Below are 17793 nucleotides of genomic sequence, written 5' to 3' on the forward strand. Positions count from 1 at the left end.
CATGATAAACGTTGATGCAAGTGTTGCTAGAGCTGAGGGTTTTCAGTTGGCCAAACGTCTCTCTGTTTTTGATCTCATCGCCATTGGTAAACTTTCAATCAACTTACATATCATCACCTTTCATCGTCTATCTGTTATTGATTACTTCTCGGATTTACATTAAGTAAAATTGATACATATATATGTTTTGTTGATTAATACACGCTGTTTCTCCTAGTGTCGTTATGCAATGAATTTGTTATATATGTATGTATGTATGTATGTATGTATGTATGTATGTATGTATGTATGTATGTATGTATGTTAGTATGTATGTATGATGTTGGGATGCATTGGTATCAATTAACCTAAAAGTTAAAGCAGTTTTATCAGGAGTTGGAGCAACAATTGGAGCTGGAGTTTACATTCTTGTTGGAACAGTTGCTAAAGAGCAAACAGCAGGGAGTTTCAGCATTATGTTATGTAGAACTCGCATGTTGTTGCCCATCTACAAGGAGTGCATATTACTATTCCTACTTATGTGTTGGAGAAGGGTAATCTTGTAATTTCTCATAACAATTCTCTTATTCATATAATCATATTTTCTTTTGCAAATCAATATTCTATCCCCTTCAACTTCCAGTGTTGCTTGGTTAATTGGCTGGTCCCTGATTCTTGAATACACACTTGGTGGAGCAGCAGTACCCCGTGGCATATCCCCAAATATGGTGCACTCCTTCTTCTTTCAACCTAATTTATAATTTTAATTTTCTTTTTCTTTTTCGAAATATAATTCCAATTTTAAACAGGTTGTGTTTTTTGGAGGTCCAGATAAGCTTCCTGCTTTCTTAACCTGACCCACCATTCTTGGAATTGTAGTTGATCCGTGTGCTGCTGTGTTAGTCTTCATTATAAATGGACTATTTTGCACTGGAATCAAAGAGGTATTTTTGTCCTTTCAATTAATGAATTATTCGTATAGCACATATTCTTAAATTTTTTTATAGTAGTTGATTGATACATAGGTTTCAAGACTCAATGGGTGGGATATAAAGTTCCAGGTGGTTAATATGTTCATTTTTTCGCATGTGTTAAATTACCATTTTACCCTTGGCAACATGAAACATGTTTCTGATTTTCAGGTATTTCCCGTATGGAGCTAACGGAGTACTTGCTGGATCTGCAACCGTTTTTTTCTCATATGTTGGTTTTGATGCAGTAACCAGCACAGCAGAAGAGGTAACACTAGTGATTGTGATTGTTCTTTCTGAAGGGTATAATTGTAATTTTCATATAGTTTATATTACAGGTGAAGAACCCTCAGAGAGATTTACCTATTGGGATTGGGGTACCTGCTGTGTTTACATTACAGGTGAAGAATCATTGTTTACATGTTGTGTTTTGTATATGCTTGTATCTGCTGTTGTGATTGGTTTGGTGCCATGTTCCCAATTAGACCCTGATACCCCTATCGCCTCTACTTTTGCTAATTATGGAATGAATGGAGCAGTGTAAGCATACAACATTTCTTTCTAATGGGTGTAATTGTAATTTAATCTTTATTTACATCTAAAACCATCATTATGATTTCAGATACGTTATAAGAATCGGATCTGTCACTGCTCTGTGCTGCTTTAATTGGTGGAATCCTTCCTCAAGTATATATATGCATGTTTCTGTTTTACTTGATGCACAAAGCATGTCTTGATATAGGTTAATTGAAGGAGGAGGGTAAAATGGTCATTTATACATATTCTGACAGTCATTCGGTAACTTTGATAGTTTTTGTATTATAATGTTTGGTTGTATCATTATTTGATGTTTTTTAGTATAATAATTTGATGATTGTAGTATTTTTTTCTTTTAAAATCATAATAAAAAAAATGATAGCACAAGTTCGCGACGGATTAGTGACAAAAAAATAAAAATAAATAATGCATGAATTTTCTGAGGGATTAGCCACGGAAAAAATTATGTCTAAAGTTTGCGACGGATCAGCGATGGAAAAAGAACAAAATTAATTTATGAATTTTGCGAGGGATTAGCTATGGGAAAAAATCATGTCTAAAGTTTTCGACAGATCTGCAACGGAAAAAAAAAATTTAGTATATGAACTTTGCAAGGGATTTAGCTAGGGGAAAAAAACTGATCAGGAAAATTTGCGACAGAACAGCGACCGATTGTCTTTAACAAATATTGTCGCTAATGTCCTGGGTAAATGTATTGAGTGACATTTAGCGACGGATATTCTGACGCTAAATTTGTCGCAAGGAATAACTGATCCGTCGCTAAAACCCTCACTGAGTCATTAGCCGCGTATAAACTACCTATGGAGTGAATTTGTCACTGATCCATCGCAAACAACACTTAGCGATGGAATAGCGACGGATTCGTCCGTCTCTAAAACCCATGTTTCTAGTAGTTATGTCATTTGTGAAGCTAATTAAACAGGAAAAGGATGTATAACTTGTCTACAGCTCATGAGTTTCAATTCGACTCGATGTGAAAATGTGACAAAGTAACCGCAAGAATAAAGAAATAAAATCCAAACTACTGTTTAACATACCAATAATTCCAACCATATAGCAACCAAAACCGCTGCCAATAACAAGTATAATAACACTATAAAAAATCATAAATAAATACCTAACACGAATTAAAAACCAACCGTATTACGCCCAACTACACCTACCATGAAAAACATCTCCCCAAAAGAGAAACAAATTCTCCCATCAAAACAAAACAATCAACAAATTCTCCCCAAAAGATGTTTTTTAATCCGAAGACTTCTGAAAAATAAACAGCTGCAAGATGAAAAGTGTTGCGCGTTGCGCTGCATCGTGCAACAATAAGAGGTCTAAAGAGGTTTTTTCCAAAAACAAACAGCACCTAAGATTGTGGTCAATCCCTAAAATCTCTTTTTCTTCCTTCAAAGCAAAGACTTATTCGTGATAAAATATTATCTTGGATTGTCATTCTTCGTGCGCTTAAGGCTACTGTTTCTCTGATTATTTCATATTCTTATCTGATTTAAGCAATTTTGCTTTATGATGTTTGTCTTTATGTATGATCCATCTTTGAAGCTTTGGGTCTTCGAAATTTGAACAAAACAATCTCGTGTTTAAGCTAAAGTACATCCCTTAATCCATATCCAATTTCAAAACCTGAGTTTCTTGAATTGAAGATCCATTTTAGCTTTGTTTTCCTTAGAGGTCATATGATGTTGATAGGTTGACGAGTCTCTCTGCTGCAATGTCATATTATATGGATACGAGTGGGGCTCAAACCCACGACGGTAAGAACCTCCACCACCACCTGTAGAATTAGGATCCATCTGTGGTGATGGAGAAGGAATGGGAACCATCTGTCTGGCGTAACGCATCATAATAGCCCCTGGAGTGTGATGATGGCCATCACAACCGCCGCCATCAGATTCGTGTATACTCTAGGAGCTGGAGTTGAAGCAAAAAGGTGATCTGAAGACGAAGGATCTTGGATATGAATCCTCTTCATATATAACCTGTACTTCTATACTTCTAAAGATTACTCGTGACGTTCTCACGCATCAATCCTTCGACATTCATCCTCTCTAGCTCCACCGCCATCATCGACTCTCCATAATTTTTGCAAATCGAAAGCATCGCGAGGTAGATTGATGGTTTTGTCGCCTTCCACAACCATCTCATCTCCTTTATCCTCACCAAACAACTTCAAACTATTCCATTTTAACACAAAGGAAAATGATGAAAATGAAAGATATGGGCCCAAGTTTTGTGTATGTAGCACTCAAACCGGGTATAACAAGTCAAGCGAACTAAAAAGAACGAGGTTGTAAAAAACGTTCGACGTTAGCTAGTCGGTGGACTAGGGTTAAGGGATTAATCGGCTAGGCGGAGATTAATTAGGGACCATTAATTGCTAATTTGTTGAATTTTAAAAAAGTAAATATGACTAATATCATATCAAAGTTCGTAAATACCACTGATATCATAACAAATTAAGTTAATATGATTAATACAACACTAATCATGCTTCAAATATTTTCCATTGTGATAAAACTTCTTCAAAATGCTAAAATTTCATCAATTTAATACGTTTTACTTATTATGTATGCGATTAATCGCTAGACGTCCTCTAATCGGTCGAGTAACGCCTAGGGATTAATCGGGACCTAGTCGAGATTTTTACAACACTGAAAAAGACTATGTAGCCCAGGAGTTTGTTCCCTGGTAAGCCAGAAAATAATTTATAGAGTAAAATAGCCAACTCTAAAAAATTGGTAAGGCATTTGTATGATTTCCTTTCTTCAACCCCATAAGAGGCTAATTTACTCTAGTCCTGTAATTTATAACTATAGTCTGAGGGTACTAAAGTCTTTTTACAGTTTTAGTAGCAAAGTATTAACCGGAGGTAACGGACCCAAAAGACCAAGGGTGACACCAAACATTAGAATAGGGACCATCCATCATCAAATCCAAATAGTAAGGACCAAGAGTGATAATTTGTGCGAACCACCAGAGTGATCATTTGTGCGAACCACAGTACCAAAACTGTATTTTACTCTAAAGTCTATCATTATAGCTTTATTAGATAAAAAAAAATATATTGTAAATCTCGCTGTTTCAAAGGATGCGCAATTACTATCCGTCATTTAATTGGATCATTTTCTTAACAAGAGATTTCATCCATTCCTAATTAATGCGTTTACTTTGGGTCAAAGCTTTAGCAACATTAGGCGTTTACTTTGACTCCAGCCTTAGATACATTAATAACTAGGAAGCCATTGCGAAGTCTTTGACCACATATTCCTGGAAATTTCTTTCTAGCTTCTTACTCGTTTGTTCATCCATATTCTCCTTGACTAAAATTAAACAAAAAATCTCTCTCTCTCTCTCTCTCTCTCTCTCTCTCTCTCTCTCTCTCTCTCTCTCTCTCTCTCTCTCTCTCTCTCTCTCTCTCTCTCTCTCTCTCTCTCTCTCTCTCTCTCTCTCTCTCTCTCTCTCTCTCTCTCTCTCTCTCTCTCTCTCTCTCTCTCTCTCTCTCTCTCTCTCTCTCTCTCTCTCTCTCTCTCTCTCTCTCTCTCTCTCTCTCTCTCTCTCTCTCTCTCTGTGTGTGTGTGTATATATAGTCAAGATCAAATAAGAAGGAAATTTCTGGTAGGAAGGTAATAAATTTTTTTATGTGCATATTTTCTTAGCAAAAAATGAAATAAATCGTTAGATGATTCAAAAGTAAGATGATTCACAAGAAAAAATTCTAAAAAAAAACGCCTTCATGATTTATTTTTAGGTAAATCAAGTAAAAAATTTACTTTTATGACAATTTTAGTGAATATCAACAAAATCATCATAAAAATGAATTATCGAAATGTTTTTTCGGGATTTTTTTTTGGTGAATCATGTTATTATTGATTCATTTAGTGATTCATTTCTTTTTTTCGCCAAAAAAATAAGTCGAAAAAAAATTTCTTACCGGATATATATATATATATATATATATATATATATATATATATATATATATATATATATATATATATATATATATATCAAGCATCAGTTAGCTCTTGTATCGCTAGGTCAAGTTAAGTACTCATTTTTATGGTCTAGCAAGATGGCATGGGAATCCCCTGCAGAACACGCCATGACATGGGTGGGAATGTATATTTGCCTAGCATCTTTGTTTTGCATTCTAGCAATGGCAGCCGATCTCTTCCGAGGCTTTCGACAAAGGAAGCTCTGGTTTCCATGCAGATTTTTTACCATCAATTCTGTTTCGATTACACTGATAACAATATCAATGAAGCTACCAGTGGATCTAAGCACCACCCTAGCTGATTATCAAGACATTGAAGCAAAGTATGTAAGCATTATTTTCTTGGTCACCATGTTAGCCAACTTTCTCCCATCGTTAGGGCTTATGAATGACAAGGAACTTCTGCTGAATACCCTGGCCTTATGTATCCTCATAATCACCATAAATGTAAATATGTGGCTCCAATTTATTACTACTTTCTGGGCAGCCGGACTCATACCAAGAATCATTTTATTGATTCATTCAATTCCATGGCCAATTTCAGTAGCCTTGACAGTTCCAGCATCTAGAAGAGTTTTACAACAACGATACAAGGAGCACAGTTTGGCTTCTAACCATCAACAGATAAACTTCTCCAGCAAGAAACTCATACGTTATGTTAAAAAGTATTGGATGATGGCAGAGACTGGTAACCCCCAATTTGCAATTGCTTGTTCACTGGTCTCCTCTGCTATTGGGGTTATATGCTCACTCTTTGCTTTCTTTTCAGTTGTTATTTTGATATTCCTGTTTGTTGATAGATCAGATTATCAAAATGTTGAATCTGATTATAAGTGGTCAATCAATGTGATTATTGTGTTGCAATCAATTGGGGTGATAATAGGAAGTATAGCACCAATTTTCAGATGTTTGACTGCCACCACTCATTTCAACCTCTCTATGAAATGGAGCAGGCACCACCTACATGTGTTCCGAGTCGAGAAACATTGGATTCAAAGGCTTCAACTTTGGAAAAACAGCCCTGTCCCTACACATATCCCAGGCCGCCATTGCAAGAAGGTTTTCCATAATATCCGAATTATGATTTTGAACTTTTGTATAACACTTCAGATAACGATTGTAGTTATGTGTAAAACAATATGTCTTGTTCCAAGATCATTTCTGATCTTATTCTCTTATTGTTACCATTTTGGCAAGTCTTCCTTGAAAAGGTTTAAGGAAGAACCAAATGCATCTAACAGCAATGTGATATCAGATTTGGAAGAATATAGTGGTTACGTCCTGCAAATTGAACCAGATGCGAAGCTTTCAAAGAGAATATTACGAAATGTGCTCAGCTCTATAACTCAACTTCTTCATGAGTTTAAAAAGAAAGAGCCAAGGAATCTTATGAAGCTTCTCGAGAAATCTACAGGATTCTATGGAGTAATAGAGTTTGACAATGATGGAGTTCCACCTTTACATCCAGAAGAAATCCAGAATTGCTGGAGCCTAGTCGCTCTAACATTAACAGCCATTGCTCTTGCGCTTCCGAATATTGCAAACTGCAATGTCAAGCGGTTGCTTTCAAGTATGAAAGAAGGTCTTCAATTTGTAAGACATATCGAAGAAAGACTCAATGCAAACGAAGAGTTGGTAAAGGCAAGAGAAGCAGCTAGACATGTGTGGACAGACGTTGAAGTATACTGCAAGTGGCTACAAATTGATCTTCAAAAGAAGGCACGTAAAGGAGAAACATCACAGAAAATTCTTGAATGGTTGGGTGATGAAGCAGTGAATATTGTCATACAGTTCAAGGCAAGGAAGAATATAAGTCTGGATCACTCACGTTGTGAGTTCATTGCTGCAAGTTCTATGTACAGGATCAGCCAAACCATACTGCTTCACTGCCATGAGCAAGAAAATTGGCCAACAGATGAAGAACTTTTTGAGTGGATATCAACCATAATCGCAGATCTGCTATGTGCTTGCTTTACCAACTTGCCACATGTCATAACCATGAAGTGTCATGACGATGCAATAGAGAAAAGGGAAGATAACATCAGAACTGCAGCTCAGCTTCTTGGTAGATCCAAAAAGATCCTGAAAATGCTTAAAAAACGTCAACTTCCCAACTTACACATCGAGTCGATGGGGTACATTGATAAGTGGCATGCAATACCAAAGAGTCAGATACCGAATCGTTCAGCCAGGATTCATTCGGCTCCTTCAAGTTCTAATGAATCTTTGGTAATAACTATTATTTGAAAAGTGTGTGGGTCTACTAATTGTGTGCTCAATAAATCTTCCCAGGCTTCTTATCGTTTAGCATATATATCTAGAATTAAGTCATCATTAGTTTGGTACTTGTTACCAATCTCATTAGTGTGATTTCCATCAAATCTTATGGCTTTCAGGATTCTCATGTTCTTACGTTTTTGTTTTTCTCATTCTTTCTTGAAAAAGAAATTGTGGTTTATATTTATTGTGAATGCCGAATTTCCGTGTACTTTGATTTAAGAATGTGTACGGTCACGCCTTCGTATTGTCACTGTCCTCTGAAATACCTTAAATAAAATTAAAAATGTAAGTCAACGTTTAGTGAGTTCCCAAAAAGTACCACCACATAAACATAACAAACAACAACATGCAAAAACGAGCAGCCAGTTTGACTGGACCGCCTCGCAGGGCCTTCAGCCTATCCGAACCGCTCTATGGGTCATTGATCTGACTGGACCGCCTTGTTTGGCCTACAGCCTATGCGGTCATCCCCGGATGTCTTAGCCTACAACACAAAGTAGGATCGCCTCAGCCCAAATCAACACGCCAACATATGCAACAAACAGCATAAACACAAAGACGGCAAATACAGATAATCATACGGATCTAACGAATCACAACAGCATAACAACATATTGTAACCAGGATATCAATCCAATGGGTCAACCTTGGTGTCTTCGACCCCTAATTATAGTTAGGTAAACTCACCTCACAGTCTGATGAATATCTGATCAATACTCCGCTCCCAGATACCGGCTCAACCCAAATCCTAAATGTCAAAACATTTCCATTCAAACTTAATAACATTTCCCCATAAATACCCTTGGTCAAAGCTGCTCAAAGTCAACAAGTCAACCGAGTCAACTCAGTCAAGTTGACTTGGGCTTCATACGTAGGGCATACTCCGGAGGTACGTGGGGCGTACAAGTTGTCCGAGGCTTCAGGGCCAAATCTACATACACGCAGCGTACCCTTCGGTACACCCAACGTATGCAGCAACCCCCTTCTTAGCCTATTAAATGCTTATTCCATCGACTTAACATGCCCCATAGAAGATTCAAGGCTATAATACCATCAAGAGTCATAAAGTTTTCAACTTTATAACCTTGCATGTCTATTAAGTGCTTGAAACACAAAATCTCAACATAATCTTAATGCACTAAGACCTTCTATAGCATGCATATATGGAGTAAAACTAGCCATCAAGACCACATTTTTATGACTTAAGACCCCCCAATAAGTTCTAAAAGGACGACTTATTGATCAAGAACATGCTATGCTCAAGAATCACCATATTTGGGACCAAAAATGCCCTAAAGGAACAAATGGCTAGATCTACAAGATAGAATGATCAAGTTGTGAACTTTTACCTCTAAGAGGTTGCTAGCAAGTGAGGAATCCCAGATCTAAGTTGCTTCCAAGTTTCAAGGTTCTTGCGCCAACTTCTCCTTCTTCAAGAACACCAAAAAGGCACACAAATGAGCACAAAACACTTCTCATTTAGAGTTTGCTAGAGGGTCAAAATCTCATATGGGGGCTGATGTGAGAATGATAAATGAGGCTATAATGGTGTTTATATATGGACCAAACCCTAAAAATTAGGGTTTGGAGTTTCTCCACGTAAACCCAACGTACTAGGGTCCGCCCTAGTACGATCAACGTACACAACGTACGCCCATCATATTATCCCAATGTCCAAAATTATCAAAATGCCACTATGGGACATTTTGTACTCATTCATAAACTTGGTGGCCAAAATGCAATATTTATTCTTACATAGGGTTAAATTGAAAATACCTCAACATCGGGATGTTACAACACGCGTCTCAATCTTCGAAGCTAACTTGCAAACTTCTTCAAAAGACTAGTAAGGTTACGGTTCTAGTTTTTTCATGAATGTCATGGTTCAGTCCACCAACATAATGAGACATAGTTTGTTCTGGTTTCTCCTGAATTCCACTCCTTAACACAAGTTGTTTAAATTCAAGAGTGTAGTCATCAATACTAAGATTACCTTGTTTGATGTTGGTCGTCTTGATGTAGAGATCTTGCTTGTATGAATCTGGAAGGAATCTTTCCTTGAGTAATTTCTTAAGATGTCTCCAAGACCGGATCTTAGACTTGCCACTTCGTTCTCTTTTAGCTTTCATGTTCTCCCACCATAATGAGACATACTTCTTAAGTTTCAAAACAAGCAACTTTGTAACTTTTTTATCAGAGTATCCCTTGACATCGAAAAGGTTCTCGATATCATTCAACCATTCAATAAAATCATGTGAATTTGATCCTCCATGGAACTCCGAAGCATCTGCTTTGACATATCTAAGATCATCTCTGACCCTTCTTCTATCATATTCATCCGAACTAGAATCAGAGCCAGTTGAATCACCACTAGAATAATCTTCTTGATGCATCTGATTGACCCTTCGCAGTTTTTCATCCAGTAGTATTGCAAGCTGTTGAGTTGTGATTGCAGTAGTTCTTTAGAGTTATTCAATCTGTCTATCGTGTCTGATATTCTTAGCTTCTTTTGCACTCATACCATGAGGAAATGTCATGTTGTTTGGGAGGAGAGAAACCAATAAAGTGATAAGAACACAACCGAGAGAACCTGGGTTTGCTCTGTGATACCGGTTGATGCGTAATTGGGTGGAAATAGGATAAAAGAAAAGGGATGCATGCGACCAAGGGTAAGGTAAACAACCTGATTAGATCAAGGATAAAATAATTAAACACCACCAAGATCAACCAAATTGGTGATGATTGAGGTAAATAGTGATAAAGAAATAACACCACACTAACAACAATCAAGAATTGACTCCTTTCGTGTATGAACAGTCAAAATCAGCTTCACAAGCTATTGTAAATTCATTATTCAAAGATGGATTTTTCTGTTACAACTTAGATCTCCTTATATAGGGTTGGAAATTAAAAGGAACATAACTCTAGGAAAATGAAAGGACTAAAGAAAGACGAGAAGTTGCAATCAATTAAAAGACAATTAAGGAAGCATAAAAAACATTAATTAGCTGATTAGGAAGACTTTTCAACTCCATTAGGCTGCTAGAAAATTATACTTCTCCATTTATCTGTTTTGAACCCAAAACAAAATTCTGATTGAAGCCCAAGGTGAGTTGGAGACATGAAATAGGCTGCTTTAGTACTAGCTGAATATGACGTGGATACCCCTGCATCAATTCTGTTAGCAACCAAAGTAGGAGGTTTAGGGGTTGTTGGTGCGGGTCGGGTCAGGTCCTTGCTTTCTGCCTTGGATAAAGAAGGAATTTTATTGGATAATCATGAAATGGTTGGTGCTTTAATCGAATGGCATGTTAGCATAGATGAATTAGAAAAGAGTATTCACATTTACGATGTAATGAGGAGACTAAATTTGTCCCCGTCGTTGTCATGCTACCTTACTTTTCTTAATAATCTGGTCAACAAAAGTCAAACCCAATTGCTGTTTGGAGTGTATAGTGATTTACTTGAGATCACTATGTAGAGATGGAAATTTTCAAGAATCAAGAAATTTCATGAAGAAGCCTTTGTGTATGGAATCAAACCAACCTCTGTAGTTCTTAATTCAATTGAAAGTGGGTACCGTAAGAAAGAGGATTATGATGATTTGTTTAGTCTTTTTACCGAGATGGATTGTGTTCCTGATTCCTGATGCCATGGTTGGCAACAAGATCTTACATTCAATGTGTCAAAAATTTTGAGTTCAAAAAGCCTTTGTACACCTCAAAGAATTAGAGTACTTGGGCTTCATCCCTGATATACCCTTCAACTCTAAATATGGATCCAAAGAACAATTCAAAGCTGATGGCTTATGTTGGCTCTACAGGTGATTTGTTTCAAGAAATCCACACTTTTTCTCAATTTATCTTTCTTTCAAAATTAGATGAGCTCCTTTGAAGAAAAGTTTGTGTTTTTGTAAATCTGATTATTTCGGTTACATTATTATAGTTTAGTTTTACAAATCGAAGGCCTACACTTTTGTCATTTTTATTATTCAAAGCTCTGATACAACAAGAAGAAGATATGCACAAAAAAACATCCAGGTAGTATTCTTTTTAGTTTTTACAGTAGAACCAAAAATCATCAAAAGCAACAATTATAGAGATACTTCCGCTTATCATGCCAAATTAAAATGCAAAATATCATCCTTGAATTCAAACAATTTTTGGGTTTCTGTAAGAAAATGATTCTTCTCGTCTTTTGTCCGGCTCTCGTTAAAATCTCAGTTATTTTATCCGTAGTAATGTAGAATATTGCTGGGAATCACGAAATTTAGTTGCGTATATTGTCCATAGGGATTTGTTGCCGGAGGAGTTGGTTCCACGGAGGTTTGATGAAAGTTGACCGGTTGATTTCAAGAGCAGGTGAAGGAGGCTAAGAGGATAGGTGGGCCTATAAAATACTATAACAAATTAAAATAAATTGTATTTTCATCATTTCACACATATAAAGAATTAAAATAAATGATATTTTCGTCATTTCATAAATATCTAATAGAATTTGTTAATAGAGTTAGTCGGACAGGTCATGTTCTAAAATCCAAAGTTAAGGACCATTCGTGCATGGAAAACTTTCATAAGGGTCGTTTGAATGAAATTTTTTAAACCACAAGGACAAACCATGAAATTTAGTCTATAATAATAATAAAAGACAAAATAATAATAATAAGACAAATTATGGGTGGCTGTTAACCTTAACCACCCGGGACCAATTCCAAAATCGTTATCAAATCAAAATAAGGACCAAAATTGCAACCCAATTACTTTTGGGACCAAAATCGGAAAAAACAGCTAAAATCAGGTACCAAAAATGTAATTTACTAAACAAAAATAAACAGGGATTACTTTATAATAAAGTCTATATCGTTATAGCTTTATGAGATAAAGGAATAGATATATTCTAAAACTCGCTGTTTCAAATGATGTGCAATGGACCAAGGTTTTGTTATTATTCTTATCACTATCCATCAATTAATTGGATCATTTTCTTAACAAAAATTTCATCCATTGGAAATTAATGCGTTTATTTTTGGGCCAAGCTATAGCAACATTATGCGTTTACTTTGAGTCAAGCCTTGAATACATATGTTGGAATCTGGATACATCAATAACTGTCAAGCCATAAAATGGAAATAGAAGTCTTAACTACACATTCCTGGAAATATCTTTCTAGCTCCTCAGAAGTTACTTTTGGGCCAATCTTTAGCAACATTATGCGTTTACTTTGAGTCAAGCCTTAGATATATATATGCTGGATACATCAATCACTGCCAAGCCATCGAGAAGGAAACGGGACAAAAATTCCACAAACATGATAAAATGGAAATAGAATTCTTAACCACAGATTCCTGGAAATATCTTTGTTTGATCCATACTCTCCTTGATCAAATAAAAATCTTTCTTGAAGCCCTATGTATATATATGAAGCATCAGCTAGCTCTTGTATTTACTAGATCAAGTTAACACTTCATTTTCTCTGGTCTAGCAAGATGACATGGACATCTCCTACAGACGCCATGCCATGGGTGGGATTGTATATTTCAGTAGCATCTCTGGTTTGCACTCTAGCAATGGCAGCTGATGTCTTCCAAGGCTTTCGACAACGGAAGCTCTGGTTTCCATGCAGATTTTTCACCATCAATTCTGCTTCTCTTACACTGATAGCAATATCAACAAAGCTACCAGTGGATCTGAGCGCCGACATGTCTGATGACTTTCATGAGATTCTAGCAAAGAGTGTCAGCATCATTTTCTTGTTCACCATGTTAGCCAACTTTCTCCCATCTTTAGGGCTTATGAATGACAAGGAACTTCTGCTGAATACCGTGGCCTTGTGTATCCTCATATACACCATTAAAGTAAATATGTGGATCCAATTTATTAGTGCTTGGGTAAATTTGGCATCATTAATCCCTTTATTAATTCTTTTGATTCCATGGCCAATTTCAGTAGCCTTGACAGTTTCAGCATCTAGAAGAGTTTTACAACAACGGTACAAGAAGTTGCACAGTTTGGCTTCTAATCATGAACAGATAAACTTCTCCTACAAGGAAACTGAAAATAAGGTTAAAAAGTATTGGATGATGGCAGAGACTGGTAACCCCCAATTTGCAATTGCTTGTTCACCAGTTTCTTCTGCTTTTGGGGTTCTATGCTCACTCTTTGCTTTCAGTGCATTTAATTTTTTGCTTGTTTTTAGATCAGATATTGAGAATGATATATCGGATTATAAGTGGTCAATCAAATTAATTGTTTACATACAGTTAATCGGGACAATAATAGGTAGTATAGCACCAATTTTCAGATGTTTGACTGCCACCAGTCACTTCAACCTCTCCATGAAACGGAGCATGCACCATCTAAACGTGTTCCATGTTGAGAAGCATTGGAAACAAAGGCTTCGGCAGTGGAAACACAGCCATGTCCCTTCATATATTCCAGGCCGCCATTGCAAGAAAGTTTTCTGCAACATCAGAAACATAGTTCTGAACTTTTGTATAGTGCTTCAGATAATGGTGGTGGTTATATGTAAAACATTATGTCTCATTCCCATATTTTTTCTGATCTTATTCTATTATTGTTACCACTTTGCCAAGTATGCCTTGAAGTGGTTCAAGGAAGAACCAAATGCATCTAGCACCAAAGGGATATCCGATATGGAAGAATATACTGGTTATGTCCTGCAAATCGAACAGGATGCGAAGCTTTCAATGAGAATGTTACGAAATGCGCTCAGCTCTATAACTCGACTTCTTCAAGAGTCCAAAAAGAAAGAGCCAAGGAATCTTATGATTCTTCTTGAGAAATCTACAGGATTCAAAGGAGTAATAGAGTTCGACAGTGATCGAGTTCCACCTTTACATCCAGAAGAAACCCAAAACTGCTGGAGCCTAGTAGCAGTAACATTAACAGCCATTGCACTTTCTCTTCCTAACATTGCAAACCGCCACATCAAGGGGTTGCTTGCCAGCATGAGGGAAGGCCTCCAGTTTGTAAGACATATCGAAGAAAACCTCAATGCAAATGATGAGTTAGTAAAAACAAGAAAAGCAGCAAGACGTGTGTGGACAGACGTTGAAGTATACTGCAAGTGGCTACAAATTGATCTTCAAAAGAAGGCTCGTAAAGGAAAAACATCAAAGGAGATTCTTCAATGGTTGGGTGATGAAGCAGCAAAAATTGTGATACAGTTCAAGACAAGGAAAAATGTAAGTCTGGATCACTCACTTCGTAAGTTCATTTCTGCGAGTTCCATGTATAGAATCAGTCAAACCATACTGCTTCGCTGCAATGAGCAAGAAAATTGGCCAACAGATGAAGAACTTTTTGAGTGGATATCAACAATAATCGCAGATTTGCTATGTGCTTGCTTTACCAACTTGCCACGTGTCATAACCATGAAGTGTCATGATGATGCAATAGAGAAAAGAGAAGATACCATCAGAACTGCAGCTCAGCTTCTTGGTAGATCCAAAAAGATCCTGAAAACGCTTAAAAAGCGCCAACTTCCCAACTTAGACATGGACTCGATTGGGTACATTGATAAGTGGCATGCATTACCAAAGAGTAAGATACCCAATGGTTGTTCTTTTTCAGCCAGGAGTCAACCAGCTTCTTCAAGTTCTAATGAATCTTTGTTAGTAACTATTATTTAACTAATATGTGTATATTTGAAATTTACAGAGCCTTCTTATGGTTTAGCACATCTAGAATAAGCTCATTAATAGTGTCGTACTTGTTATTAATCTCATAAGTATTATTGGAATTTCTGGTTTCTCAGCCTCTCATCCTTTTTTTCATATTTCTTTCTTAAAACAAAAATTGCAGTTTAAACTTAATGTGAATGATGACTTTGTGCATATTTTGGTTTAAGAATGGAAAACAAAGTTGTAACTCTGCATTCAGCACCTCACCCACTAAGTTTATGCTACTAGAGTTTTTGGCGGATAAAAAAGACAGTCATTGCGTCTGAAAAAATTTAGTGTAAAATTAAGTTTTATGTAAATTGGGAAGCTGAATAGCAAAAGGGTGTAAAACTAACCGTGAATATGTAAAATTGTATCCATGCTTTCATTAAATAAAGATCCCATATATATATATATATATATATATATATATATATATATATATATATATATATATATATATATATATATATATATATATATATATATATATATATATATATATATATATATACACACAAATAATTAGGAAAGGATATATACAATAATAAAATAGTCTCCTAAATATATAACAATATTCTAATCGGCTAATATTCCCCTGCAGTTTAGGGGGGGGGGGGGGGGGGGGGGGGGCGCTCAAACTGGATCTGAATTGTTGGTACAAGTAATGTGGCAAGCCTTTGGTAAATATGTCTACATATTGCATAGACGAAGGAATGTGAAGAACGCGGACTTGACCAAGGCGGACCTTCTCACGCACGAAGTGTATGTTGATTTCCACATGCTTTGTGTGCTGATGTTGAACCGGATTTTGAGACAGATAAACCGGGAGAAGAGCCATGGGTCTTTGAGACAGCATTTGCAACTCCTGGATACTCTACTTCCGCGTTATATTGGGAGATCGTAGGTTATCGTTCAGACGACCAAGAGACTAGAAGGAATACATAATAGTCGGGGGTAGATCTGCGAGATTCGGGGCATCTACACCAGGCAGCATATCAGAGTAAGCAGTCAAAGTGTGTGAATGGGAAGCAACCAACTGAAGACCATAATCAATGGTGACCTGTAGATACCGAAAAATCTTCTTCATGAATTGAAAGTGGGGCTCTCTCGAGGCATGCATGAATAAACAGACTTGTTGAACAGCATATATAATACCCGGGCGAGTAACGTTAAGTATTGTAGAGCTCCAGCAAGAGTCTTGTATAAAGTGCCATCAGCAAAAAGTTCACCATCTGTGACACTGAGTTTAGTGGACGTGTCTACCAGGGTAGTGCAAGGCTTGCAAGAAGCTATAGAAGCTCGCCAAAGAATGTCACGAGTATAAGATGCTTGCGACAAGAACAAACCATGCTGATCACGTGTGGCCGTGATACCTAGAAAATGGTGAAGGGCCCCTAAATCAGTCATTGCAAACTACCAAGACAAAGAGGTGATGATACTGCTCAAAAAAACAGAATCGGAGGCAGTCAAGATAATGTCATCAACATAGAGTAATAAGTAGGCATGGTGTCGGCCATGTTGATATATGAATAGTGAAGAATCACATATGCTGCTCTGGAAGCCACATGAGGTGATGAAAGTGGAAAATCTAGTATACCATGCACGATGGGCATGTTTAAGTCCATATAGAAATTTCCTGAGATGGCACACATGAGAAGGAAATCAGGCATCCACAATGCGTTATTTACATCAAGTTGATGTAAATTCCAGTTCATCTTTAAATGAACTGCAAGAGAAAGGATGATACGCATAGTGGAAGCTTTCACAATTGGGATAAAGGTATGAGAGTAGTCGAGACCCAGTATCTAAGTGAAGCCATGGGCGACTAAGCGTGCTTGTATTGATCTATAGAACTATCAGACCGATAGTTCGTTCGAAAGACCCATTTGGCTCCAACAATGTTGGATGTAGATGGTCTAGGAACCAAGTCCTGTGTTTTACTATTTCGAAGAGCTTGTATTTCAGTTTTCATGGCGTCAATCCATCTGGAATGTTTAGCGGCTTATTTGAAGCCATTTGAATTTTTGTGAGATAAGAAGACCGTTTGTAAAGCAGTTGATGTGATAGTTGTGAAATCTATGAAATGACGAGGCTTGGAGTATAACACTTGATTCCAGGTATGAAATTATTTTCGTGTGTAAGATGATTTCTTTTGGAAGGCCATGACGCGATGAAGCCTCACCACGACGTGGTGATAAGCTTTTGGGCCGCGGGAGTTTAAAGACTTACCAAGACGTGGTGGTTTTTGCCATGACATGGTGGCGACTGTTGGAGAAAAACCTAAAGTTTAAGGGCTGAGCCCCTATTTAAACTCC

The 17793-nt window shown here is 36.9% G+C and overlaps 2 protein-coding genes and 1 pseudogene across 2 annotated transcripts; all 3 read left to right on the forward strand.

Annotated features, from left to right (window-relative positions):
* Nucleotide 1: 1 nt before the first annotated feature.
* Nucleotides 2–1701, forward strand: LOC145055518 (cationic amino acid transporter 2, vacuolar-like; annotated as a pseudogene).
* Nucleotides 1702–5846: 4145 nt separating this feature from the next.
* On the forward strand, nucleotides 5847–7859 carry LOC145089168 (uncharacterized). Its single transcript, XM_079027647.1, has 2 exons — nucleotides 5847–5961; nucleotides 6059–7859. The coding sequence occupies exons 1-2, from the start codon at nucleotides 5937–5939 to the stop codon at nucleotides 7759–7761; spliced, it is 1728 nt and encodes a 575-aa protein (XP_078883773.1). The 5' UTR covers nucleotides 5847–5936; the 3' UTR covers nucleotides 7762–7859.
* Nucleotides 7860–13279: 5420 nt separating this feature from the next.
* On the forward strand, nucleotides 13280–15445 carry LOC145055527 (uncharacterized). Its single transcript, XM_079003887.1, has one exon. The coding sequence runs from the start codon at nucleotides 13280–13282 to the stop codon at nucleotides 15443–15445; it is 2166 nt and encodes a 721-aa protein (XP_078860013.1).
* Nucleotides 15446–17793: the final 2348 nt, after the last annotated feature.

This window comes from Lactuca serriola, chromosome 1 (genome assembly GCF_051521515.1).
Source record: "Lactuca serriola cultivar US96UC23 chromosome 1, Lser_US96UC23_V15, whole genome shotgun sequence".
Classification (NCBI taxonomy): Eukaryota; Viridiplantae; Streptophyta; class Magnoliopsida; order Asterales; family Asteraceae; genus Lactuca; species Lactuca serriola.